Below are 25,847 nucleotides of genomic sequence, written 5' to 3' on the forward strand. Positions count from 1 at the left end.
GGTCCTAAGCGACCCGGCCCACCCGCCCCGCTCTCTAGCCCCCGGCTGTGCCCCTTCTTAGAAAACAGAGGAAACGGGAGGAGGTGTTCTTTGTTTCCGTTTATTTTTACAATCCACAACTGAGAGAAACGTATCTTTCTGCGCAGACCAAATATGAGTAAACATGAAATGTAATTTATACATTTTAAAATGAGAGTATGTATTGATGTATAATGCTGGGATATGAGCCAAAGATTTATCACTAAAATCAGAGCGATGCTGGATTTAGAGGTCCAGGTTACAAAAGAAATCCTCAAAGCATGACTCACTATAGGTTTCTGGCTACAGGGCAAAATGCTCAGGTACTTGTAGAGTGCAAACCAAGTTCATTTAAATGCATTGTCCTTTTTAAGATATAACACAAATGCAACATATCTTTTATTTCTACTAAAACTTTAGAAGCAATAGTCACTTCACTAGATTTGTGAGTGAAAGGAACTTGTTGCATTTTTTGCCCCAACATAAAAAATGAATGAGATGAGATTTTTGAGGCTTTGTGGAGGTGATTAATCAAAAAATATTCAGGTGAATACAACACACTGCAACACCATTTATTTGTAAAGCCATGAAAATTAGATGTTTTTCTATCAACAAATTTTCAGGACAAACCGATTGTACATAAAGAGATATAATACTGCTTTTTGATAAAGAAACACTGGACTGCTTAATTTTAATGTTCAGAGGATTGACAGTTGTTGTTTCTTTGCACAATGTAATGCAAGAAAAGAGAGGCTGTGCTCGGCTCAGCGGGGCGCGGCGCAGAGGCGGTAAGGCTTGGGAGTGCGAGTCGCTCCCAGTTTGAACTCCAAGCTGGGCTGCTCTCCAGGTGGAGTGGAGAACGTGAACCTCTGGAGGAGGGAGGTGAAGAAGAGGAACAACTCCATCCTGGCCAGCTGCTCCCCGAGACACACACGCTTACCTAAAAACCAAAAAATGCAGGAGACGAGGTTTATCGTCACACTGTAGAAAAAGTAGAACATTGTAAATTAGGGTGAGAGGTGAAGTTGCAGGTTCTGAATTGCTCCCCCTACTGCTACATTTGGGATTTTGCAGCTAAAATACGAGTGCCTGTAGGATCAGCAGTGAGTGAAACTCAAACTCAAGACGATATGAAAATGACTCCATTTTTGGTTGTTACCCATAACTGAAGGAGCAACGTTGGCTTGGTAATCGTTTACTTATTGTTAGACTTTTTGTTAAGTCTGCAGAGAATAGATTAGTGTATCTACAGCTTATATTTGTTTTGCTACCAAAGTAACTGATTAATGCCGATCATGCTTAACCAGCCTGACATGACTCATTTAGTTTAGTTTTTGCGTCCCAATGAACTTATAAAATCTAAAGTACGTCCAGATGTTTGCTTTCAAAACACAATCTGGTGTTTGATCTTTCCTTGCTGAGCTTCATTCCTTCTGTTTACTTTGGCATAATGTAAATAGAGGTCCTGCACGCACTTGCTGTTTTTCAGAGCTTTCTATTTACTTCACGTAGCTACTTAGGATTCTCTGGTTCTTACTGAGATCATGACAAAATACTCCCCTCCAACTGAACCATTTCCAGGAGGCTTTTTCCAGCTGCTCAGAAGGTGGTGCCCATCTTTAGCAGGTCTTCACACAGATATGAACAAAACAATTACCTGTACACCGACTCACTCTCAAACATAAGGGCTGTTTCTCAATTGTGCATCTATGAAATTAAAACGATTATAAAAACCAGTAATTATTTTTTGCTCTGTCAGTTTGTATGTTTTGAAGACTTTACAGGACATAGAAGAGAGCTTGACTTTCAAGGACCAAAACAAACAACTGACCTGTAGAAAAAGGCATGAAGGCGTCTCTCTTCCTAAATTTACCGTCCTGGTCCAGGAAGTGCTGAGGGTTGAAGGAGTGTGGCGTCTCCCACACCGACTCATCATGGAGGACAGAGTGAAGCGTCGGCAAAATCATGGTTCCCTGAGAATTAGAAAATATCAGTAAAAAGGATCAATAACATTAGTTATGAGTTCAAAACCAGCAGACAAACAGAGACAAGTTTGATCCCTAATCTACTTTAAGGTTTTTCATTTTATAAGACGAAATGTTCATTTCCAATGATATGCCAAAGATAATTAGATATAGCTGCTCAATAAAATAAAACACTAAGATTAATTTTAAACTTTCCCTGGACTGAATTAAATAAGTTTTAATGAAAAGAAACAAATTCTTCGATAAAGCAAGTGGGAATGAATGGATGGACAGACAGATGGATGGACGGATGTTAGATAATTTTAATATTTAAAAATTACATCATCAGATGGACCAAAATATAGTTAAAATTTTGATATTTTAAGGATGAAAATACCAACAATTTATTTAAATAATAAAATGTAAAACTAGGCAATATATTTTTTTCCAAATCAGTTTCTTTTAATAAAAAAACAAATGAAACTTTTTTTGGTTTGTTTTTTGGTTAAAACCTGTTTGTTCTTCATTCAGTGAAGTTACTCACAGAGGGTAGAGAATCCAGAAATTTTACTTAAGTAAAATTAGTGATACTTCATAATAAAATTACTCAAGAAAAAGTACAGTGTAGTTAAAATACTCCTAAAAGTACTTTTTTTTTTTTTTCAAAAAAATACATGTAATTGAGTAAAAGTAACTAGTTACTACCCAGCTCTGTAGAGCAGCCACTCCTGGATTCACCTCGGCTTTATGCGTAGATGTGATTCTCATTGTGGTTCATTCAAATCCACAGATCTTAAAAATGGCTTTTTAACCCTTTCCAGGCGAATAGATGTAAGTAACCTTTTATCTGTAACTTGTTTCAACTGTACCTTTGGGATAAAGTATTTATCCAAAGTGGTGTCTTTGTTTGCAAGTCGTGCTAGATTCAGTGGAACAATGTTTCCCATCCTCTGTATCTCGTGGATGACGGCGTCAGTGTAGGGCATGTTCTCTCTGTCGGTCACCGCGGGTTGCCTGGATGGACCGACCACGGCGTCTATCTCAGCCTGGACTCGCTCTGAACACACAGAAAATGGGGTAAAATATGAGTTTTTGCACAGAGATGGAGAAAGTCATGCTAGATTCAGTGCAATTTAAAGGTAATTAAAGATGATACAAACCTTGAATCTCAGGGTAGTAGATCATGTACAGCAGTCCCCAGTGCAACGTGGTGGTTGTAGTTTCAGTTCCAGCACCGAATAGATCCAGAGTGCAAGTGCTCAAGTTGAAGAGATCAAAACCAGAATCTTTGTCCTCTTTCTACCAAAGACACCAGAGGCAGCTGCGAGAATCTGTTTACCACGTGTGCAGGATATTTGAAAGCGAACAGAAGACTCACCTCTCCCATCTCTATGAGGAAGGAGTCGATGTAGTCTCTGGGAGACGACGGATCGAGGTTCTCTCTGTGTTCCTTGATCCGAATGTCTATAAAGTCAATCAGCTTCTGCAAGAGCGTGAATATTTTTTTATGTGGTCCAGGCACCCACCTCATCAGCCTGGGCATTGAGTTGAAAATCTGAAGAGAAAGATGAATGTAGTGAAAATAGTTTTAAAAATAATTTCAATGTTACCTCAAGTGTATAAATAAAAACATAAGTTGACTGGATAGAACCAAAGAACCTTCAAGGCTGAAGTATAAAATTGCATGTGGACAATTTTGCTATAAAACGCGGTGTGTTTTTAGAGAGAAGGCGTACCTGAACTGACAAACCTCCCTGTAGGAGGATTATATCATTGAAGTACTTAAGGATAGTCTGGTACTGCTTGTCGTTGTACTCAAATCGACTCCCAAAGACCAAACAGCAGATGATGTTGGACACGGCGTTGTTGATCAGTGCCTGGCCATTAAACACCTTATCTGTGGAGAATGGAAAGAATGAAGACCTTTTGTTAAAAGAATGAATATCTGAAAGGGCAGAAAAAGCTCTAGCTTGGCAAATTAACAGCCAGCTTCTTCAAGAGATCCAACAGTAGATCTCTGTATTCACACAGAGTTTTATGAATACTGTAAAACTCTCAAGCGTCAGGGGAGCAAGAAAGGTTCACCAGTTTAAGTTCACAAGATCGACAGAAGCTGAAAAAAATTCAGATAGTGATGAAAAGCTAAAGTAACAAAGAGTTTCACACACATTTCATATTACTACAATGCCTTTAGGATATTAGCTGCTGTGAAGATGACTTGGTGAAGTTTAACTCAAGCATCGGAACGGAAAAGAAAAGGGTGACTTGGAAGTGGCACGATTGCTGTTGTTGGGGAAACGGGTCGGGGTATTTCTGAACCCGCTGTCTGAGTTCGAGCACAATCATCTCTCAGTGTCTCTCAGCATCCATAACGTGATGTAGTAGAGGGTCTGCAGCAGCAGACACACCAGGTGGCATTCCTGTCTTCCAAGTACAGCAAACTGTACGCAAAGTTTGCACAGGCTTACCAAGATATCTGGTCTAACATAAAAATGGTAGGGACACAATTTAAGTGTGAAAATAAATCTTTGTGGAGACCTTGCTGTTCTGAGAAAGCCTCAGTGAGATACTGGCACTCCTGCTGGATGTATCGCTCCATTGTCTTCTTTCCCAGACCAAAGTTCCTCAGCGTATGAAGAGCAAACCTCCTCTGCACTTTCCACGGATTACCATTAGACATCACAAGACCTGATGGAAAAAGAAAAAAAATAGCGTCAATATTTAAGTTTGGGTTGTCAGATATTCGTGAAGTACATCCATAATCCAAGTGTAAATATACTATAAATGTACCTTTATTCTCAAAAAACTCAGAAAACAGTGGAATGTTGGGGCGATCGATGAAGTCTTCTCCCTTTTGGACCAGCGCCTCTTTCACGTGTTTGTAGCCATTAATGATCACAGCTCTGCTCCCAAAGATGTGGAGGCTGAAAATGTTTCCATACTTCTCTGCAAGCTGAAGAAAGAGAACTAATGAGGATTTCGCTGCAGTGTTTTTCAGGCCCGCTTGAATAATTACTTATCCCTACAAACATGATGGCAGCTGAATATTGCAGAGTAAACAAATCCACAGAGAATGGACCTGAAGTTCAAATGTCAGAGTACAACTACCAACAAATAGGATTTCAAGTAAATACATTTCTACAAAAACAGCTCCTACCTTTTTTTTCTTTAAGAAATATGTTATAGATGTTTTTTTATGGCATAAACACTGCCATAAAAAAACCCACGCAGTTTGCACAGGCTTACCGAGCCTGTGCAAACACTGCATGATTTATCATGTATCATTTATTAGTAAGCTATAAAAGGAGTGACACAGAAATGATATAGTAACCATTAAGGTTCACAATCAGTTCGAGTCAAAAGACAGCTGCAACCAATATGTTTCTCTTATCTATGCTGAGTTTTCATTTTTTCTCCAAAGCATTTGGGATTTTAATATTATGTCAAGTCAATCTGCAGATGATGGTCCATATTTCATTTGTATTTACTCTGAATTTTCTTCAGTGTTCATATTTAAAAAAAATATATATATATATATATATATATATATATATATATATATATATATATATATATATATATATATATATTTAAATGCCCATTTTAGTCCATAAAGTATTACTATATTACTATATAGCAATAAGCGAAACTTCTATAGTTCCACATTATGAGTTTGATTATTTCATTAAAATGTACGTAGAAAAGCATAAATGATTGTAATGTCACTTCTGCCTATGTTAGCAGTTCACCTCTGAGAACTGCAGGTGAAGTCTGGCAGGTTTGATGCGGTGAAGATCTCCAATAAATGGAAGAGCCAGCGGTCCAGGAGGAAAGTTTTTTGGTTTCCAGTTCTTCAAAACGTCGCTCAGCAGCAGAAAAACAAAAAGAAAAATTAAAATAGCTCTGGTGTCGAGCCAGTCTAAACCCAGAACATGCTGTACTGCCTCCATCTCTTCATTGCTCTACTACAACTAAAGGTCCGTCAGGCGGGTTATGAGGGTATACTACAGAGTCCACAAAGCTTTCAAAATAAAAGCTTTTCTGCACTTTTATAAGGGACAGGTGTGTTTTGGGTCGGCTTTAGTCAAAGAGATCCCTACAGGCCCGACTTGTAGCACTTCAGCAAATCTTTTAGCAAGGAGATTTGCAGTAAATGTACAAAGAGAATAACTTTTTTCTGTTCATATTTTTTATTTATTTTTTGGTAAAATAAGATTTTTGCTGGATGTGCAGTCAGTTTTTGCCATAATTGGGTATTTCACAGCTTCTGAAAAACATAATTTTTTTAAAAACACGATTCCAAACATTTATCTTTTTCTATTTTGCCGCACAATGAAAATCACCTAAAACCAAGAAGTTTTCTAGTCTGAACTGAAGCTTTGTTGTTTTTTCTGTGTGGGGTTTAGATATTCCCCACACAGAATGAAAATCACCTAAAACCAAGAAGTTTTCTAGTCTGAACTGAAGCTTTGTTGTTTTTTCTGTGTGGGGTTTAGATATTCTCCAAGGTTTTCTTTAGGTGATTCTGTACCTTTCAAACCACATGAAGGAGTGTATGTGAGACTGTTTGATTGCGTTGAGCTTTTTTTTTTGTTGTTGTTGTTGTTCAGGAATAGACAATAAACCAGCAACCTGATCCAGTTAATTTGATTTTTGTCATTTTACAGCTGAGTTGACTCTGGCTGTTTATAAAAAGAAAATGGGTGCAGAAAAGTGATGGAATGGACTGATGTGTATTTGTTCAGATTATGTTCAGTCATGTGAAAACATTTTGCTAAATTAAATTCTGGATATTTTAATCATGTTTGTTGCAGTGTCATGGTATGGACCGTCCTGACATCAGAACGGATGTCGAACTTTGGACTTTCTTTCTGCAAGTCAGCATCACTAATTTAAACCCTGGACTTCTTTTCTTTATATAACAGCACTGGAATGAACCACTTTCTCTATTGTCATGCCTTTTTTTTGTATTTGCCAATGATTGTGCTAAAACTTTGAGCTCTTACACATGGATGGCTTTGAAAACACACTAAAAAAAAAAAAAAAGTTACCATGGAGCATAATAAAACATGTCATCCAAAACTAATTAGTTAAGTTATTAGGACCGCCTACTGACCCCGGTGCACTATACATTCTTCCAGTCTGAAGTCGTCTGGAACATTTTCAACTCTGGCTGTGTTTATTCCTGTTAACGGGTCCAGAGAGGCCACCAGTATTACGCAACTTTACTGGAGCCAAGTTTTTTTTGTTTTTTTTCTACATCTGCCTTCCAGTCTTAGCACACTCTGCACAGAAAAAACTGCAAGAACAAGCTCAATTTTCATCTTAGCCAGGCCATTCTTACAATTTTCTTCACCATGATTTTCCAAGCTCTTTTTGATTGCATGGACTTTACCGGCTGGCTTCTGCTAGGGTTTGTATTCCTGCTGATATTTGATGTTGCGAAAAACGGGAGGCCTCCTAACTTTCCACCGGGACCCTGGGCTGCGCCTTTTGTAGGAAACATCTTAACGCCGTTGGACTTCAAAGCAATGGAGAAGGTGAACGAGAATGCTTGTTTATATACGGGCACGTCAGTGCACGTCTCCAAACAGGAGTGTGTGGAACTGTACAGCAAGTTTCATGCTTTTAATCCCAGGGAAGAATGTATCTATGAAATATGGCGTTCACTTATAGGAAGGAATAACCATGAAAGCCGTGTTGTAATTCCAAAAGTTTCCCAAAACTGAGTTTCACATGTAAACTAAACTTAACTGGGTAAACAACTGCCTATATTTTCCTGAATGATCATCATTATCTTTTTTTCCTCGATGTGAATTTGTTTTTTAAATGCAGCTTTCAAAGGAGTACGGTCCTGTGTTCAGCGTGAGAAAAGGCAGTGCGAGGCTGGTGTTTGTCTCTGGACTCAAGATGGTTAAAGAGGCTCTTGTCAGCCAGCTGGACAGCTTCGTCGATCGGCCAATTGTTCCCCTTTTTCACGTTACCTTCAAGGGCCTTGGTGAGTAGCCAAACAAGTGTATTCATTTATTATTCTCTGCTAAAAAAAAAACAAACATTGTCTTTGGTCAATTTTCATGCAAGCTTGTCCTGGCTTGCGTGAAAATTTTGACCGCCTAGCAGATCTTGGGTGAGAGACATTGGGAGATGGTGAATAGGTCACCAGTTTAACCTAGAGCAACACAACCTATTTTACACTATAGTATCAGTTTATTTGAAAATATTTGTTCTTAAAATGTACTTTAAAATACTCTGATGTAATGTTATCGCAGGTATAGCTCTGAGTAACGGGTACTTGTGGAAGAAACAGAGGAGGTTCGCCAGCGCTCACCTTCGCTACTTTGGAGAAGGACAGAAATCTTTAGAAAAATACATAGAAGTGGAGTCCAGCTTTCTTTGCGAAGCCTTCAACGACGAGCAAGGTAAGCAGACTTTAACCGAAACCAGTGAAAGAATTACGATTTATGCTCATTTAAATATTATTTCTCAATATTTCCAGGAAAGCCATTTAACCCCCACTATATCCTAACAAACGCAGTGAGTAACATAATCTCATCTGTGGTCTTTGGACATCGATTTGAGTACTCGGACCCAAGCTTTCGGGAAGTCCTGGAGCTGGACAACGAAGCCGTTATTCTCGCTGGTTCCCTGCGGACTCAGGTATTCTTTTCTACCCGCTGAAAGGAAACTCTGCCTGGCTTGTCTGCAGCTGATCTGAGAGTCTGTCCCTTCAACTTCAGCTGTTTGACGCCTTCCCTGGACTGATGCAGCACCTGCCAGGGCCTCACCAGACCGTGCACGCCAACTACAGGAAGATCCTGGTCTTTTTGAAAAAAGAGATAGAGAAGCACAGAGAGGAGTGGAATCCAGATGATCCTCGGGATTATGTCGACGTCTACCTGTCAGAGATGGAGAAGGTGAAAAGTTCATACAACATGAGACTTCTGTCATGAGGTTTTGACGAAACACTGAAAAGCTTTGAGTTGCTGCCATATAATTGGTCATTTGACTAGTAGAGATAAACAATTGAACAGATGAATGGTGTAATATTCATGAACATAATTTAGCAAATCCAATAGCCCATCCAATCACTGATGAACCAACATAATTACTAAAAGGATCTGGTAAAAAGTAATGGTTGTCTTTTCATAAATTATTCACAATATATAACTTTACACAATTCAGTTTCACGTCTTTTATGAATACGTTTTCTGGGAAGAAACTGCTTTTAGGGGCTAGCAATATGTAAATTCAACTAAGGCATGAGCAACATAAAAGGAGAACAACAAAAAACATCTCTCCAAAATCCTTGGTCAGCAATAACCTCCGTCCACCAGGTGGTGCTACATGTCCAATGTTACCATGTTTGGTACTGACCAAATGGGTGGTGTTCATTAAGAAATCAAGACGGAAAAGTAACTGCCGGGTTCAACCAAAAAATAGCCATGGAGACGGTCAAAAACAAAAACACAGCTGTCTGTTATCTGTAGCCGTCCATGTTGCATGTTTGCCATATTTCTGAAACGGTAACAAGAAGCAGTGATGTAAATGTTCCCTGCTGGATAGCTGTCAGCTGTGCTTCATTTTTGGCATCTTGAGTTAGTCTGATTCGTCAGCAAACCCTTAGAAGCTGGTCAACCATGGAAAAAGTCCACTGCAGGACATTGATCACTGGCAAGAGAAACTTCACACAAGCTACGTGAATTATGTTTAGAGTGAGAAATGTTAGCAGAGCTCTTGTTGTAATGAGATTAAATTCCAATATTTTTTGATGTCTTGTTAGAAAAAAGATGATCCCCAGGCTGGCTTCGACACTGAAACGCTGCTGGTTAGCACTCTTGACCTCATCGAGGCTGGAACAGAAACCACTGCCACCACAATGCGCTGGGCCCTTCTGTTCATGTTGCACTACCCAGAGATACAAGGTCAGTGGCTCGTCACAAAACTGAAATATCCCAACTAAAAAGGTGTTAGATTTCAACACCCTACTTCCTCTTCCTTCCTTTTTTCTCAGAGAAGGTCCAAGCAGAGATAGACAGAGTGATCGGGCAGTCTCGTCAGCCCACCGTGGCCGACAGGCCGAACTTGCCCTACACCGATGCCGTCATCCACGAGGTCCAGAGGATGGGAAACATCGTTCCCATGGGATTCCCTAAAATGGCGAGTAAAGACACAACACTGGGAGGATACTTCATTCCTAAGGTAGAACACGTACCTCAGTTAAAACTCAATTTTATGTGACGAAGTCGTTGGGTAGCCACTGATGCCTGAAACTTGACTCTCTGTTCAGGGAACATATATGACGACAATCCTGGCATCTGTGCTGTTTGATAAGAACGAGTGGGCGACTCCAGATGTCTTCAATCCCGAGCACTTCTTGGATTCAAAGGGAAAGTTTGTCAAGAAAGATGCTTTCTTGCCATTTTCAGCAGGTTGGTTACAAGGCTTCTGTTCAAAGCTCGCTCTCCTCTGTGTTTCTGTGCAATATTCACTGCAGAGTTCCCTTTTTTACCAACCTAATTGATGACATTTGAGTATTAACTGTTTAACTTGGAAATGTGAGGTTGTCTGTATGCTCCAGAAACCATAGGATATGCTGATCAAGCGTGTCCCATTTCTCAACGCAGGTAAACGCATGTGTTTGGGGGAACACCTGGCCAAAATGGAGCTCTTCGTCTTCTTCTCAGTTATGCTGCAACGTTTCACCTTTGCCCCGGTTCCAGGAGAAATGCCCAAGCTGGAGGGCGTGATGGGCTTCACTTATTCCCCCGAGGAGTTCAGATTCCTGGCTGTGCCACGCTAACATGTGTTTCGCATACTACTCATTGGGACAACAGCGCTGTATTAAAAATGCTTTTATTTTATTGTATGTATTCTAATCATAAATGTCAGGTTTTTTTTTAGTGGCTGTAAGCAGGAAAACCTTAATTTGTTGAAATAAAGCCTTACTGAATTTGACTAAATATGATAACATTTGGTAGCTTAAAGTGTTAATAGAAAAACCACTAACCCAAAGCAATTTAATCACGATACGCATTTTGTGTACTGGAGCAACGTCGGCACAATCTGTTGATCACTCTGACAGTAATTTGGTGAATGTAAAAAAATAAAAAATAAACTATTGAGAGAGAGGGTGTTTGAAGTATTTAGATTGTAATTTGTGTGCGATGTTTAATGTTCATCTCATTTCAAGACGATTTCATAACAGCTTAACATCGAACCAAAGAGAGAAGGGAAAATGATGCGAGATGGCAAAAAATAAACTTTTCATCCTTGGAATGTAATAAAGTGTTTATAATATGAACATTTGTAGTCTTTTAAATGGTGATTCATTTGTCAGACATTTTTGCATTACCGATAAGTGACAACAATTCAGCTCAAAGAACAAAGCGGAGAAGAAGTGAACTCTGCTGGAAAAAAAAAAGTCAGTTTCTCTTATGACAATATTTGATAAATTCAGTGATTTTGCTGAATAATATTTGTGTTGGAGGCTTTGTGATTTTCTGCAGTGTTTAGTTAAGCTCCACATAACGGCCCCGTAAAGCACAACTCATGTCTTTCCGGTTTGACCGTGAAACCGGCAAACGTTTAGCTTCAGCTTAGTTAAAACAACAAAGTAGTCGTGTCCAATTCCAGTCCCTTTCAGCCGATCACCTTTGGCTTTAATCACAGTACCAAGCCTTTCAGATTAGGTCTTTATTACTACTGCACACCTAAAGATCTGATTCTCAGCAGATTTGTGTTTGTAAAATAGTTCAAGCTCAGTAAGATTGAGCTATTATGTATTTTTCTATTCTCTTCACAATTTTGGACTATTTAGTGCCGACCTGTCAAATAAAACACGTGTATGATTTTTGAAGGCACACATCTGACATTCCTCCAGTTTTCTCAAGTTCCAGCTTGTTGAAACTCCTGCACATTAAATCTCCTGGGTGCCTTTTGCCACTGGTGCACTTTGTGTCGTTGGGCCTGGCTCTGCTTACTTGGGAACAGCTAATCTCTGATTTAGCTTTATCACAATCGGTAGCAAAGCTGGAGGATTCAAGAGTGCACAAACTGGCTGACAAATTAGGAGAGATGCCAACAGGAAGCCTTCCAAAACTTTCATTCTTACTAAATACAGACAAGTAATTCGGACTCTGAGCTAGTCGAGAACGGAGGAACTTCATTTGACACAGAAGACCCTGTTTTATGTTTGTGTCCATCATATTAAATATCCATTATCACAATGTCTGAACTCTTAACAAGGATAGATAAAAGAAGATTTTATCTTCCCTGGAATACAAAGGTTAGGCTTGTCAAAGGGCATGCAGGTGCGGTCTGCAACATTTGCACCACTTTTCCCTTTGGACAGCCCAAGGCGTGCTGTGATTTTGAGTTGCCTGCCAGGCGGCCGACGCTGCAGACTTTGATAGGCATCACAAAAATAAGAAGACTGTCCAGATAAGCATTTTCTTTTTTCTGCTGCTGCCCGTTTTTGCGCGCTTTAACCATGTGGCTTTATGATTTTTTGCTGAGCTTTGACCTGAAAGGGCTTTTTTTGTTTGTTTTATCATTTCTTCTGATAGCTGATTACCTGAAGAACAGGAAACCATCAAACTTTCCTCCAGGACCAAGAGCTCTTCCCTTCGTGGGAAATATCTTGACTTTGGACAGCAAGCACCCGCACGTGTATTTCACCAAGGTACTGCTTTGCATTAAGAGCCTAAAGTTATAGCTTTGTTTGGCTAAATTCATTGTGAAATGTGAATTAAAAAGTTGTTCAAAATCAAATAATATATTAAAGAATTTCAGTAGTTGAATTACGCTTTAGGGAGGCTGGGAGACGGGGCTGGCAAAAGAATGACATGAGTTAAATATTAACTAAAGAAGGACTGGGTAGATGCATAACCAAGCAAATAGGTGTTGCAATTTTTTAGCTTTCTTTTTTTTCTATTCACAGTAAATATACATTGCTGTATTTTTTTTTGGGGGGGGGGAAGATACATCAATAGTGACAGTTCACTAAATTTTCTCCTACAGTGAACCTCTAATTTATCCATAAAACCACATAAGGACCCAGATCAACAACTAAAATACTGCAGGCCGCAATTTCCTTAATTAAGGTACAAAAACAGCATCTAGAGAAAATTTTCAGTAGAGGAAAACGGACCTACATTTACCGCGCAATATCTTAACACCCAAGAGTTTGGAGAAACAAATTTGTAGACAGACAAGACAAAGTGGAATCCCTTTGTAAACTGTACATCTTGTCACATCTGGCAAACATAGTGGTGATAACTGCAATGATTTGGGGCTCTTTTGTTGTTACTGTTACCCATAAAATGTCCTTTACTCCCACATATAAAAAAAAAATTGAAAGAATGAAGTCAGTTTGGATGTCTGGAAGACGCCGTACAGATTAATCTGTTACGTTCTCCGCAGCTGGCTGACCTCTATGGCAGCGTCCTCAGAGTCCGCCTGGGCTGGGATACGTTGGTGATTGTGAGCGGATATAAGATGGTGAAAGAGGCCATTGTGACGCAAGCTGAGAACTTTGTGGACCGGCCATACGACGCAGTCGCTGACAGGTTTTACACCGAGCCCTCAGGTGTGGAAACATTTTGGTTTTGTTGGACAGACACGGGTTATATGAGGCTTTAACATTGTTGTGCCTGCATGCTTATTTCTAGCTGGTCTATTCTTGAGCAACGGTGAAAAATGGAAGAGACAGCGACGTTTTGCCTTGTCTGCTTTACGTAACTTCGGTCTGGGGAAGAACATGATGGAGCTCAGCATCTGTGAGGAGATCCGACACCTGCAGGAGGAAATAAAGAGTGAAAAAGGTGGATTACATTCTCTGTGAAATACAGCTCACGTTGGCTCTGTCTTTGAACCGGGTCTTTCTCTTCATCAGGTAAACTTTTCAGCCCAGCAGGCCTCTTCAACAACGCTGTGTCCAACATCATCTGCCAGCTTGTCATGGGGAAAAGGTATGACTATACTGACCACAGGTTTCAGACGATGCTGAAGTACATGTCTGAGGTGATTTGGCTGGAGGGGAGCATTTGGGGCGAAGTAAGTTCAATAACCCCGATGGAGGACCACTTTATGTCACATACCGCAATGTGAGAGGTTTATTGTAAAAGAGGATATGTGATATTTGTCTTTATTGTCGTCTTTTTATCTCGTCTTCAAACAGCTCTATCGGGCATTCCCCAGCGTGATGAAATATTTGCCAGGTACTCACAACAAAATCTTCAGGATTTACGACAGCATACTAGATTTCCTTCACGAGGAAATACAGGAGCACAAGAAGGATTTGGACGACAGCAATCCAAGAGACTACATTGACTCTTTTCTCATTGAGCTAGAGAACGTATGTCACCAATCAGTTATTTCGCTCTCAAACACATCCTATTTCATTCAGCTATCATTAAGCAACTTGTCTTTTGTGTGTTTCTGTGCAGCAAAAAGACTCCAACCTGGGCTTCACAGAGAGCAACCTGGCTTTCTGCTCTCTTGACCTCTTCATTGCAGGAACAGAAACAACAGCCACCACGCTGCAGTGGGCTTTGATTTTCCTGATTAAAAACCCCGACATCCAAGGTTGGTGGAAGGCTAGGCTCTCTAAAGGGATTACAGCTTTGGTTAAAGCTTGCATGTTTTTTTATATTGTAAAAATGCCTCGATTCACTTGTTGACACACAACAATAAAGTGTTACCTTGAACACAAAGCTTCAGGTCATATGGCACGGATGTCAGTTTCATAAATATTCCTGAACAACTGTAATGAAGAAAAGTTTGGGTTTGGATAGGGCACTGACCTGTGGTTGCCATGGATTCATTTTGCTCACCTAATGTAAAAACTAGAGGTGCACCGATTGCAGTTTTCTGGTCGATCGCCGATCTTCGATTTTTTAAAAAGTTTAACCTGCCGATTCCGATTTTGGCCGATACCAATTTTTTTCTCTGAAATGTTGTTCAATATAGTAAGAAAGTCATTGAGTTGGCAGCAGTGGGGTCATTGTTGTTAATTGTAAACGTGCAGACATAACTTGGAGTGCCGGTCTGTCAGTCACTGTCAGTGGTTGATTCTTAGACCTTTACCAAGCTAGATAAGATCAGTGGATCACCAGATCACCGATCTCCCAAAATGAAGGAAATCGGATCCAATTAATCTGTGCACCCCTAGTAAAAACCCATTTTTTTTCATACTGTTTCATTGCTTTTTGTGTATGTTTGTTTTTTACTTATACTGTTGCTAATTTTAAACTAACTGAATACATGAAGGACAGACAGACAGGAGTAAGTTGAGGTAGGAGTGATACAAAGTTCAAGGAGAGTACATCAGAGACCAACTCTGGTGCAAAGTAGGACAAATGTTTGTTACAGAGACAGGAACAGGTGGAGCCATGACGAGACCACCGGGGGGATTTGACAGAAAGACAGCTGCATGTATGCTGAATCATACATGGCTGAGAGAGACCTAAGCAAAAACTGACTTTGTTGTTACAGAGAAAGTCCAGGCAGAGATTGACAGCGTGATCGGACAGAGTCGCCAACCCTCCATGGCCGACAGACAGAACCTTCCGTACACTGATGCTGTGATCCATGAGATCCAGAGGATGGGAAACATTGTTCCTCTGAATGGATTCAGGGTCGCTGCCAAGGATACAACTCTAGGTGGTTACTTCATACCAAAGGTAAATTTACTGAGCAACTAATAAGCGATAAGCATTTGGGTAAAAGTGTTGTTTCTAGTTTTGCTTCGTTCTATTTAGTGAATTTTGATGTTTTCAGGGAACATCTGTGATGCCCATGTTGACATCCGTACTGTTTGACAAATCTGAATGGGAAACTCCAGACACCTTCAATCCCGGACACTTCCTGGATGCCAATGGGAAGTTTGTGAAGAGAGAAGCATTCCTCCCGTTCTCTGCAGGTACAGCACACACATTTCTGAGTCAAGAGTTTCCAAACTTCCTCAGAATTACTGGCATCACTACAAAATGTGAGAATTACTATACGTGGCACTATTTAAAGGGAAATAAAAAGGCTTTCTAAACAAGATGTTGCTTTAACAACAGATAAAAAACAATCAACCAAACTCAAATAGCCTCACTTTTTGCTAAGCTTAGTGTAAGTATAGCCTTATAAAAAGGGTTTAGATCAGAGGTGATTGAAAGATTCTTACAAAGCAATACACAGGAAGCAGTAACCCTGTCTTTACAGCGATCCTGCAGCCCATTCCCAGCCATAGGGTAAAGCTAAATAATCTAAATCCAGTTCCTTAATTTCAAAAGAGAAAGCACTTACAACTCCACTTGTTAGCATAGTTGACAAGCGCTATAAGATCTGGGTAGTTGGCAAAAAGATGTCAGAAACTGGCTTTGAAAAAAATAAATTTCCACTGGGAACCACATAACTTAATCAAGAACATATATAGTTATGTTTTTTTGTGTTCATTGTGCAGGAAAACGCGTGTGTCTTGGTGAAGGCCTCGCTAAGATGGAGCTGTTCCTGTTTTTGGTCGCCTTACTGCAGAAGTTCACTTTCTCTGTTCCTGACGGAGTCGAGCTGAGCTCTGAAGGAATCACCGGAGCGACGCGCGTACCTCACCCCTTCAAAGTGTCTGCTAAGGCTCGCTGACAGATCCGCCATTACCGTTTGTTCTCCAGAGAAGAATAAGCACAATGTAGAAAAAGCTCTTAATAGTCTTAGCAGTGCTTCTTGTTTAGCAAAATTCTGATTGTATGGATCTCTACGTTATAATCTGGGTGATGGTTTCACGTAACAAAATATGTTATTAGCAAATAATGCAACATACTGTGACCTGCTGACTCCTACTGGGAGTTCAGGAGCAAGAAATCTTAGATGGCAGACAAAAAACAATTCATAAGACATTAAAATACTCCTGTTGACTACAAAATATGACAACTTATCAAATTGTGAAGTAAAGATTTGCAAACATATAATTTGATGTGTTTACTGCTGCATTGAATTAATAAAGCAGAAAGATGAAGCGTTTGTCATTTTAATTGTAAATATTGTTCGTTTTTTAAAGATTGGTAAACTCCTTGGTGTGATGTGAATTTTCATTTTCATTTGAAAAATAATAAATAAAGCAAGTAAGTTTTATCATTGTGGGGGCTAGGAATCACAAAATGAAAGGCTTGTGACTGCCTTGCTTTCTTTGGTCCAATACTGATACAATATTCACTGCTAGTGAATTTTAAATGCAACAGTCCACATACTATATGTAAATAGGTTGCCTATTTTTTCTTCTTCTTCTTCTTATTATTATTATTATTAGCTTTACCTTACTGAAACTTCTCTCCCCACCAACAACAGTCATAGGCAATGTGCAAAATATACATGAAGCAGTCTGGATGCTTTGTAGTTGCACTTTAATCAAGCCGCAGCATATAACTTTAATTAAAAAAATGTTTTCTCCATATTTGTTAAAGTTGTCACCATATTGTGAAAGTTTGCTATGAGACAGATAAACTGTGAAAAGATCAATCTCCTCCACCTCCTCCCTGACCGAATATTACTGGCTAAAGTAATGAGCCGTTTCGACCAAAAACAACCAATCAGAACCAGGAGGAGGGTCTTAACGCTGTCAATCAATCTTATGCTAATGTGCTAATGGCAGAGAAACAACTTATAATTACAGAAAAACTGTAACTAGACTGAACATTCACAACAGGCTGCGCTAGCTACAGCATAGCACAGAGCAAGGGGGAGGGAGGATGAGCAGCCACATGATTGAAGGTGCTAAAACCCGCCTCCTGCCTCTGATTGGTTGTTTCTAGACAGCACTGGGAGAAAGCTGAAGAGTTTTTTCTCACAGATAATCTGTCATACCATACTGCCACAACATATTGACAGTTCTAACAAATATGTAAAAACATATTTTTTATAAAAAGTTGCATATTGCAGGTTCCCTTTTTTTGGTTCCTTGCTATGGGGAAACACTGAATTCATGTGTGTGTAGAGCCGTTTAAACAAACTTGCCTTGTCCTGCCTCAGCTTCCTGTTATTCAGCTTTTTCCGTCTCAATCTAAAATGTTTTCAAAGATAGAGCTGATAAGAAACCACTGAATAGAACGGCTACCCTGGCTGTTTGCATTAGGACTCATTCTATCACAGGGAAGATGTTCCTATTTATAAAGCCTGCAGTTAGTATTCCCTGCTGGGTTTGCTTTGGCAACAGAGAAACTTGGATCCTTTCTTTGACGCCATCAGTCTGGAAGTGCTCAGCAGTTTCAAACAACTGCTCCTTTCAGGGAACATTTACAATTCATCAAGTGGCTTGAAATAAAAACCTTTATCAACCTTAGTTAAGTTCATGCAAACAATTAAATTACAGGCTACAAATGCTCTATAGACCAAACAGTCATGAGAACTTTGATAAATAATAATGCGCTTGTTACATGAAAGTTAAAGTTATAGTCAAAAGCCTGACGACTCAATTAATCACCCAGATTACTGGCAAAGACAAAGAAGTGAATCTGAAAACGGCTGCTCTACCTGCACATGCATCGATGAAACAACAAAACTCAAATCCCAACATGTGTGTCATGAAAAGAAAACCTTTTAACAAAGACAGCTGAGACGGTTACTCTAAAGCAGGGGTGTCAAACTCCAGTCCTGAAGGGCCGCTGTCCTGCAGTTTTTAGATGTGCCACAGGTACAAAACACCTGAATCAAATGGCTTAATTACCTCCTCAGTTCTCCAGAGCCTTGCTAATGACCTAATTATTCTATTCAGGTGTGATGCAGCAGAGGCACTTCTAAAAGTTGCAGGACACCGGCCCTCGAGGACTGGAGTTTGACACCCCTGCTCTAAAGGTTTTTGATCAGAATTTATTCTTTAATAAAAGACATTTAATGAAATTCATTATCAGATCAGAAATTTTGTTCATGCAATTTGAAACAATATAAATCTCAATTATGAATATAGTATATGACTGTTAATTATTCTAAAGTAAAATAAGTTATGTTAACTTGATATTGTGAGTAAAAAATAACAGAGGTGTGTGCTCTTTAACTAGGCGGGGGCAGCTTTATCTTGTGAAATAATTGTTTTAAATTGCAGCAATAAGTTAAAACTCAATTCAAGATGAATGAAGTTTAAAAACAAGGTTTAGACAACTTGTCTCTTGCTATTAAATGGACTTCATGAACTTTGACTTAAATTGCATGCTCAATGCAGCAGGTGGACTTTCATTTTCCAGTTAAACCACCTTCAAATGCTTCACAGTGCATGTTGGTTCCTTCCGGTTCAGTCGTGTTTCATTCTTTCTGCCTTTTCCTTTTGTTAAAACAAACATTTGAGCCGCCAAGCATGTGGATTCGCCTTCTGACCTTCAGTCTCTAATGTCATAAACACAGAAGTCTTAACCTTAACTAATGTAGTTAATTGAGCACAGTAGAATGAGCACAGTCTTGTAAATGTATGCAATCATGCTGCTGAATTAATACTTTGAGTAGTAGCTTTTATTACACTGGTATTGCAGAGGTTAGCTTGAGGAGGTGGAGTTAGCAGGATGTTATGTAAGGCCCCCCTCCTTTGTGGAGTCTACATTATGTTTACACTGTAATCCTGTTGACTGAGCTGGGCATGTTTGACACAAAAGACTTTTCAGAAGCCCAGATGCTGCGTCACACAGCCAGAAGATAACTATGACTCCTGCAGACACTTCCTCCATTGCAGCTAATCATGTGGTTTTATAATCTTTTGCTGAGCATCAACGTGAAGGGGCTTCTCCTGTTTGTTTTCCTGTTCCTTCTGATTGCAGACTTCTACAAAAGCAGAAAACCAGCCAATTTCCCTCCAGGACCAAAGGCTCTACCCTTTGTGGGGAATTTCTTCAGCTTGGAAAGCAAACATCCACACATTTATTTCCAAAAGGTACAGATTTAACGGCTTAGAGGTTACAGTCTGCATTGGTGTGAGTACATGCATGTATGGTCATGTTGTCCAGAGAAATGTCATATTACCTTAATCAAAACTTAAAATATACATTTAAAGATGTTTTGGAAAGATGTGCTTTTGAACGGTTTAGCTTTGCACGTTTTCAGTGGGCGCTTAAAGCTTGCTTTAGAATTAAGTGTCTTACAGCAAAACTCTGAATTACTGCGAAGCAGAGCTTCATTTGCTGCAAAATCTAAACATTGGGGCTCAAAAGATCCCTGCAAATGAACTGAAACAGTTTCTGACATCCTGTGGCTGAGATACAGAGCTGCATCTCATTTTTATTACATAGTGAAAACTATTACGTAGAATGTAGATAATGTCACAAAAGACTGATTTAAAGTAGTGTCAGAGCCTTTACAGTGGTTTGGAAAACTGATGACTTGTCATTGACAAAATCCACAAAATGTCACTGCTAAAAAACAAGCTAGCTGTTCAGATTGCTGTGTAGAAGCACATCAATGGAAAGTTAAGTGGGAAGAAGAAGTGTCTAAAGCACCAAGATCTATTTTAGTGTCCATGGTGTCACTTAGGAAACACATTCGACCTGAAACAAATTAAGAATCTGGAGAGTTTAGTCGGAGATCAGACACCAAACAATTTTAAATGGTGTCAAATTTTGTTTATTTACTTGATTGGTTGGTTTGATTTATGTGTCATATCAAACCAACCATGTGGGTTTTTGTTTTGTTTTGTTTTTTGCTTAAGTGGCGGTTTTCCATTGTTATGTTTTCCACAGTTGGCTGACATCTATGGGAACGTCTTCAGCTTCCGCCTCGGCCGGGAATCGATTGTGTTTCTGAGCGGCTACAAGGCTGTGAGGGAGGCGCTGGTGACCCAAGCTGAGAACTTTGTGGACCGACCCTTCAATGCCATAACCGACAGGTTTTACACTGAACCCTCAGGTGTCAAATCTTTTGATTTCTCAATGCATTTTGTACAAAAATAAGCTTAGATTAACTAAATATATACAGTCATGGCCAAAAGTTTTGAGAATAATACAAATATTATATTTTCACATGATCTGCTGCCCTCTGGTTTTCACGTGTGTACGTCAGATGTTTTCATCACATACAGAAATACAATTGCAATCATATGAGTGACAAAAGCTTTTCTTGACAGTTAGAATGAGTTAATGCAGCAAGTCAATATTTGCAGTGTTGACCCTTCTTCTTCAGGACCTCTGCAATTCTCCTGACTGATAGCAGTCCATTCTTGCACAATCAATGCTTGCATTTTGTCAGAATTCCTAGGTTTTTGTTTGTCCACCCGTCTCTTGATGATTGACCACAAGTTTTCAATAGGATTAAGATTTGGGGAGTTTTCAGGCCATGGACCCAAAATCTCTATGTTTTGTTCACTGAGCCAGTTAGTTATCACCTTTGCTTTATGGCAAAGTGCCCCATCATGCTGGAAAAGGCATTGTTCATCACCAAACTGCTCTTGGACGGTTGGGAGAAGTTGCTCTCGGAGGACATTCTGGTACCATTCTTTATTCATGTCTGTGTTTTTAGGCAAGACTGTGAGAGAGCCGACTCCCTTGGCTGAGAAGCAACCCCACACATGAATGGTTTCAGGATGCTTTACAGTTGGCATGAGACAAGACTGGTGGTAGCGCTCACCTCGTCTTCTCCAAACAAGCTGTTTTCCAGATGTCCCAAACAATCGGAAAGGGGATTCATCAGAGAAAATGACTTTACCCCAGTCCACAGCAGTCCACTTCCTGTACCTTTTGCAGAATATCAGTCTGTCCCTGATGTTTTTCCTGGAGAGAAGTGGCTTCTTTGCTGCCCTCCTTGAGATCAGGCCTTGCTCCAAGAGTCTCCGCCTCACAGTGCGTGCAGATGCACTCCCACCTGCCTGCTGCCATTCCTGAGCAAGCTCTGCACTGCTGGTAGTCCGATCCCGCAGCTGAAACACTTTTAAGAGACGGTCCTGGCGCTTGCTGGTCTTTCTTGGGCACCCTGGAGCCTTTTTGGCAACAATGGAACCTCTCTCCTTGAAGTTCTTGATGATGCGATAGACTGTTGACTGAGGTGCAATCTTTCTAGCTGCAATACTCTTTCTTCCCTGTTAGGCCATTTTTGTGCAGTGCAATGATGACTGCACGTGTTTCTTTAGCGATAACCATGGTTCACAGAAGAGAAACAATGATGCCAAGCACCAGCCTCTTTTTAAAGTGTCCAGTGGTGTCATTCTTAATCATGACAGATTGATCTCCAGCCCTGTCCTCATCAACACCCACACCTGTGTTAATGTAGCAATCACTGAAACGATGTTAGCTGGTCTGTTTAAGGCAGGGCTGCAACAAAGTTGAAATGTGTTTTGGGGGATAAAGTTTATTTTCTAGGCAAATATTGACTTTGCAATTAATTGCTGTTAAGCTGATCACTCTTTATAACATTCTGGAGTATATGCAAAATGCCATTATAAAAACTGAAGCAGTAGACTTTGTAAAAATTAACATTTGAATCATTCTCAAAACTTTTGGCCATGACTATACATTTTTTATTTCTGCTGTAAAATATCCAGCTGGTCTCTTTATGGGCAACGGTGAAAAATGGAAGAGACAGCGACGTTTTGCTTTGTCTACCTTGCGCAACTTCGGTCTGGGCAAAAACTCACTGGAACAGAGCGTTCGTGAGGAGATCCGACACCTGCAGGAGGAAATAGAGAGTGAGAAAGGTGGGTTATGATGAGCATAGCATAGAGCATGAGCTCCTTACTCCTGGCATTGCACATAGCACACTGTTTTAAATCTGAGATCTCCCTTCCATCAGGTAAACCTTTCAACCCAGCAGGCCTCTTCAACCTCACTGTATCCAACATCATCTGCCAGCTTGTCATGGGGAAAAGATACAACTACACTGACCACAGGTTTCAGAGGATGCTCAGGTGCATGTCTGAGGCGGTTATGCTGGAGGGGAACATCTGGGGTCAAGTAAGTTAATCAACGCAAAGTGAAATAGTCTCTGCATCACTGTCTGAGATATCAAAAGTTTACTACGAAAAGTGAGTTTTAAAACAATTGGGATCACCAGTTTGACCTTTTTTCTTTCGAGTAGCTCTACTTGGCATTTCCCAGTGTGATGAGATACATGCCGGGTCCTCACAACACGATCTTCAGCCACTTCACCACTGTGGAACAGTTCATTAGTGAGGAAGTAGAGCGGCACAAGAAGGACCTGGATCGCGACAACCCCAGAGACTACATCGACACTTTCCTCATCGAGATGGAAAACGTACGTGGGGATTGGTATTAAAAGCTAGCTCACCCTGAAACAATCCGTTCTATAAAGCTGTAAAACATCACTTTTTTTTTCTTTCTTTTTTTGTGGCAGCACAAAGACTCTAACCTGGGCTTCACCGAGGCCAATCTGGCTTACTGCGCCATTGATCTCTTCCTTGCTGGAACTGAAACTACAGCCACCACGCTGCTGTGGGCGTTGATATTCCTTGTAAAATATCCTGATGTTCAAGGTGGGTTTCAGAGAGCTGAACGTGTCCGCCCGGTCAGAATATTGGTTTGATGTAAGATTACTACAACAATTGCCTTAAGTTTCATGAGGTACTCAAACACTTCTCAGGTTTCCTTCTCCGTACCTGTTTTACAGAGTACACTCCCGGTCAGCGCACCGCCTCCACCATCTAGTTCCCATGTAAATTATCAGTGGAAATAACTAACTGAATGAATGACGTGATGATGGCTTACAGGTCCTATGAAACAGCTGACACATAAACCGCTGTGTCTGTCTTTAGCTTGCAGTCACTGCCTCCATTGGCGTCGGTGCTTCTCTGGTTAGCTGTTAGCTTCAGCCACCAGAACCAACTAATCTGGATTTATCCTAAATGAAAATATCAAGAGAGTAACCTACTGCTGGGTGGGATTTAGCTGCTTAGTTTTGCTGAAGCTTGATTAAAAATCTTAAACTCTCATTTTAAGTTTGACTAAAATAGAGACGAACACGTGTTTTGGTTAAACTTAAAATCAGATGGTACAATCCATCAATTTAACCCTTGTTTTGAACTTAATTTTTATCATCTCTCTTTAATGATACAATTACGGACAATCGCAACAACTGGCTTTTATGTGAAATTTAAAAATGGATATAAAAACACACTTTCTCTAATTCCTTAGACTCCAGCAGACTAAAGTCACGTTAAGCCAAATTACATTCAATCCATCAGAAAAGCGAGGATCAAAACCCTCCTCAAATGACTTTCAGTTTCTTGATTTATTCTGCTTTCAGAGAAAATCCAGGCGGAGATCGACAGAGTGATCGGACAGACCCGCCTGCCCTCCATGGCCGACAGATCCAGCATGCCGTACACAGACGCCGTAATCCACGAGATCCAGAGGATAGGAAATATACTTCCTCTTAATGGGATGAGGGTCGCTGCAAAGGACACGACTCTGGGCGGTTACTTCATCCCAAAGGTATAACTGCTGCACAGACAAGTGTTACTTGCATTGGGGAGTTTTGTCTTAAGTATTTTTATGTTCCACTTTGGATTTTTTTTAGGGCACATCTTTGATGCCCGTGCTGACCTCAGTTCTGTTTGACAAATCTGAATGGGAAACTCCAGACACCTTCAATCCCGGACACTTCCTGGATGCCAATGGGAAGTTTGTGAAGAGAGAAGCATTCCTCCCGTTTTCTGCAGGTGCAGCACATGTCCTTAAAGTTTAAGGGTGGAGAATGTTTTGACACCTATCGGACATGCTCTCCACAAACATGGCCGGCATAGAGAACTGGCTACAGGAAGATATGACTGTCTTGAGTAATCACATTCAAAGCTTACCCCAAGACTCACAGAATGTGAAAAAGGAGGTTCATGTAAGATGAATATAGTAAAAAAAATATGTGTGGCCAAAAACTACTAGTCAAAATTACCCCTGCACCACTGCATACAGAGTAAAATGGTGTAGCAAACTTTTCTTTAGCAGAAATATGAAAAGTTGACAGAGTTTATAGCAATCTAGCAACAAAACTTGTTGGAGGCTGCAAAAGACTTTTGCAGACTGAGGCAAAGATTCATTTTCCAATCAGTCTAAAGTCAACCCTAAAACATACAGTCAGAGCTAAAATGGAATGATTTAAATCAAAATGTTGATCAGAGTTTAACTTTAATTGTTGAACATCAAGGATGTTTTATGCAACACATTTAAATTAAGGGCACATAAAAAAAATATAATATAGTTTTATATGAATTTAGATGCTTAGTGTTAACAAAGAAAACATGACAGTGTTCAAACCACAGCCACGTGTCTGTGTTCCCCCTGCAGGAAAACGGGCTTGCCTCGGTGAAAGTCTCGCCAAGATGGAGCTGTTCCTGTTTTTGGTCGCCTTACTGCAGAAGTTCACCTTCTCTGTTCCTGACGGAGTTGAGCTGAGCACTGAAGGAATCACTGGGACGACACGAGTGCCTCATCCCTACAAGCTGTCTGCTAAGGTCCGCTGAGCTGAGGACTTTTCACCAGACCTGGTCTGACTCAAAGAAAAAAAAAAAAAGACTGGGCATAATGTTTTTACAGACAACTTTGACATCAATCTTTCCCTGCTACCTTATTACTTCTTCTTATGATTACACCATTTAACTGTGGATGGCAGTTGAATTAATAAAGTAACAACATGTAATCTGTTAGAAAAAGATAAATGCAAGCTTCTTTAAAGTAACTTAAAGATTTTTTCATTATTTGCATTGCGAACATTGTTCATGTACTAGTCGTGTGTAAAACACAATATATTACTGATAACATGAGGGTAATGCTCATGTTATCATGAGCATTCCCCTCATGATAACATGAGCATGATAATATGAGCATATTGTCCACAAAAAAAAAAAGAATTAGAATATACATGTAATACTTTTGTTGCTTAAACAAAATTACAAAATTAGATGTA

The 25,847-nt window shown here is 40.0% G+C and overlaps 4 protein-coding genes across 4 annotated transcripts; 3 read left to right on the forward strand and 1 right to left on the reverse strand.

Moving 5' to 3' along the window:
- Window positions 1–84: 84 nt before the first annotated feature.
- On the reverse strand, window positions 85–5,962 carry LOC103463736 (cytochrome P450 2J6-like). Its single transcript, XM_008407295.2, has 9 exons — window positions 5,732–5,962; window positions 4,773–4,935; window positions 4,521–4,670; window positions 3,719–3,879; window positions 3,361–3,537; window positions 3,143–3,281; window positions 2,852–3,039; window positions 1,850–1,991; window positions 85–958 (listed from the first exon to the last, which is right to left on the reverse strand). Exons 1-9 carry the CDS (start codon window positions 5,930–5,932, stop codon window positions 783–785), a joined length of 1,497 nt encoding a protein of 498 aa, XP_008405517.2. The 5' UTR covers window positions 5,933–5,962; the 3' UTR covers window positions 85–782.
- A 1,206-nt stretch (window positions 5,963–7,168) lies between these two features.
- On the forward strand, window positions 7,169–11,283 carry LOC103464053 (cytochrome P450 2J2-like). Its single transcript, XM_017304268.2, has 9 exons — window positions 7,169–7,522; window positions 7,818–7,980; window positions 8,252–8,401; window positions 8,479–8,639; window positions 8,720–8,896; window positions 9,763–9,904; window positions 9,994–10,181; window positions 10,270–10,411; window positions 10,607–11,283. The coding sequence occupies exons 1-9, from the start codon at window positions 7,340–7,342 to the stop codon at window positions 10,780–10,782; spliced, it is 1,482 nt and encodes a 493-aa protein (XP_017159757.2). The 5' UTR covers window positions 7,169–7,339; the 3' UTR covers window positions 10,783–11,283.
- A 793-nt stretch (window positions 11,284–12,076) lies between these two features.
- Window positions 12,077–16,983, forward strand: LOC145551490 (cytochrome P450 2J6-like). Its single transcript, XM_081606503.1, has 9 exons — window positions 12,077–12,663; window positions 13,404–13,569; window positions 13,652–13,804; window positions 13,876–14,036; window positions 14,161–14,337; window positions 14,429–14,567; window positions 15,477–15,664; window positions 15,762–15,903; window positions 16,435–16,983. The coding sequence occupies exons 1-9, from the start codon at window positions 12,472–12,474 to the stop codon at window positions 16,608–16,610; spliced, it is 1,494 nt and encodes a 497-aa protein (XP_081462629.1). The 5' UTR covers window positions 12,077–12,471; the 3' UTR covers window positions 16,611–16,983.
- A 2,574-nt stretch (window positions 16,984–19,557) lies between these two features.
- Window positions 19,558–25,619, forward strand: LOC108165637 (cytochrome P450 2J4-like). The gene is made up of 9 exons (XM_081606502.1): window positions 19,558–19,878; window positions 20,681–20,846; window positions 22,474–22,626; window positions 22,722–22,882; window positions 23,007–23,183; window positions 23,283–23,421; window positions 24,192–24,379; window positions 24,465–24,606; window positions 25,229–25,619. Exons 1-9 carry the CDS (start codon window positions 19,687–19,689, stop codon window positions 25,402–25,404), a joined length of 1,494 nt encoding a protein of 497 aa, XP_081462628.1. The 5' UTR covers window positions 19,558–19,686; the 3' UTR covers window positions 25,405–25,619.
- The last annotated feature ends 228 nt before the right edge of the window (window positions 25,620–25,847 follow it).

The sequence above is a fragment of the Poecilia reticulata genome, chromosome 4 (assembly GCF_904066995.2).
Source record: "Poecilia reticulata chromosome 4, P_reticulata-male-v2, whole genome shotgun sequence".
Taxonomy (NCBI): domain Eukaryota; kingdom Metazoa; phylum Chordata; class Actinopteri; order Cyprinodontiformes; family Poeciliidae; genus Poecilia; species Poecilia reticulata.

Excerpts from the sequence above, each read along its gene's own strand:
- LOC103463736 (XM_008407295.2), bottom strand. The coding sequence starts at position 5,932 with ATGGAGGCAGTACAGCATGTTCTGGGTTTAGACTGGCTCGACACCAGA. Across the intron at positions 3,538-3,718 it reads AGGGAGGTTTGTCAGTTCAG|ATTTTCAACTCAATGCCCAG; the intron begins GTACGCCTTCTC and ends CTTTCTCTTCAG. Across the intron at positions 3,282-3,360 it reads TCCTCATAGAGATGGGAGAG|AAAGAGGACAAAGATTCTGG; the intron begins GTGAGTCTTCTG and ends TGTCTTTGGTAG.
- LOC103464053 (XM_017304268.2), top strand. The coding sequence starts at position 7,340 with ATGATTTTCCAAGCTCTTTTTGATTGCATGGACTTTACCGGCTGGCTT. Across the intron at positions 7,523-7,817 it reads ACTTCAAAGCAATGGAGAAG|CTTTCAAAGGAGTACGGTCC; the intron begins GTGAACGAGAAT and ends TTTTAAATGCAG. Across the intron at positions 8,897-9,762 it reads ACCTGTCAGAGATGGAGAAG|AAAAAAGATGATCCCCAGGC; the intron begins GTGAAAAGTTCA and ends ATGTCTTGTTAG.
- LOC145551490 (XM_081606503.1), top strand. The coding sequence starts at position 12,472 with ATGTGGCTTTATGATTTTTTGCTGAGCTTTGACCTGAAAGGGCTTTTT. Across the intron at positions 14,338-14,428 it reads TTCTCATTGAGCTAGAGAAC|CAAAAAGACTCCAACCTGGG; the intron begins GTATGTCACCAA and ends GTTTCTGTGCAG. Across the intron at positions 14,568-15,476 it reads TAAAAACCCCGACATCCAAG|AGAAAGTCCAGGCAGAGATT; the intron begins GTTGGTGGAAGG and ends TTGTTGTTACAG.
- LOC108165637 (XM_081606502.1), top strand. The coding sequence starts at position 19,687 with ATGTGGTTTTATAATCTTTTGCTGAGCATCAACGTGAAGGGGCTTCTC. Across the intron at positions 22,627-22,721 it reads GGAAATAGAGAGTGAGAAAG|GTAAACCTTTCAACCCAGCA; the intron begins GTGGGTTATGAT and ends CCCTTCCATCAG. Across the intron at positions 23,184-23,282 it reads TCCTCATCGAGATGGAAAAC|CACAAAGACTCTAACCTGGG; the intron begins GTACGTGGGGAT and ends TTTTTGTGGCAG.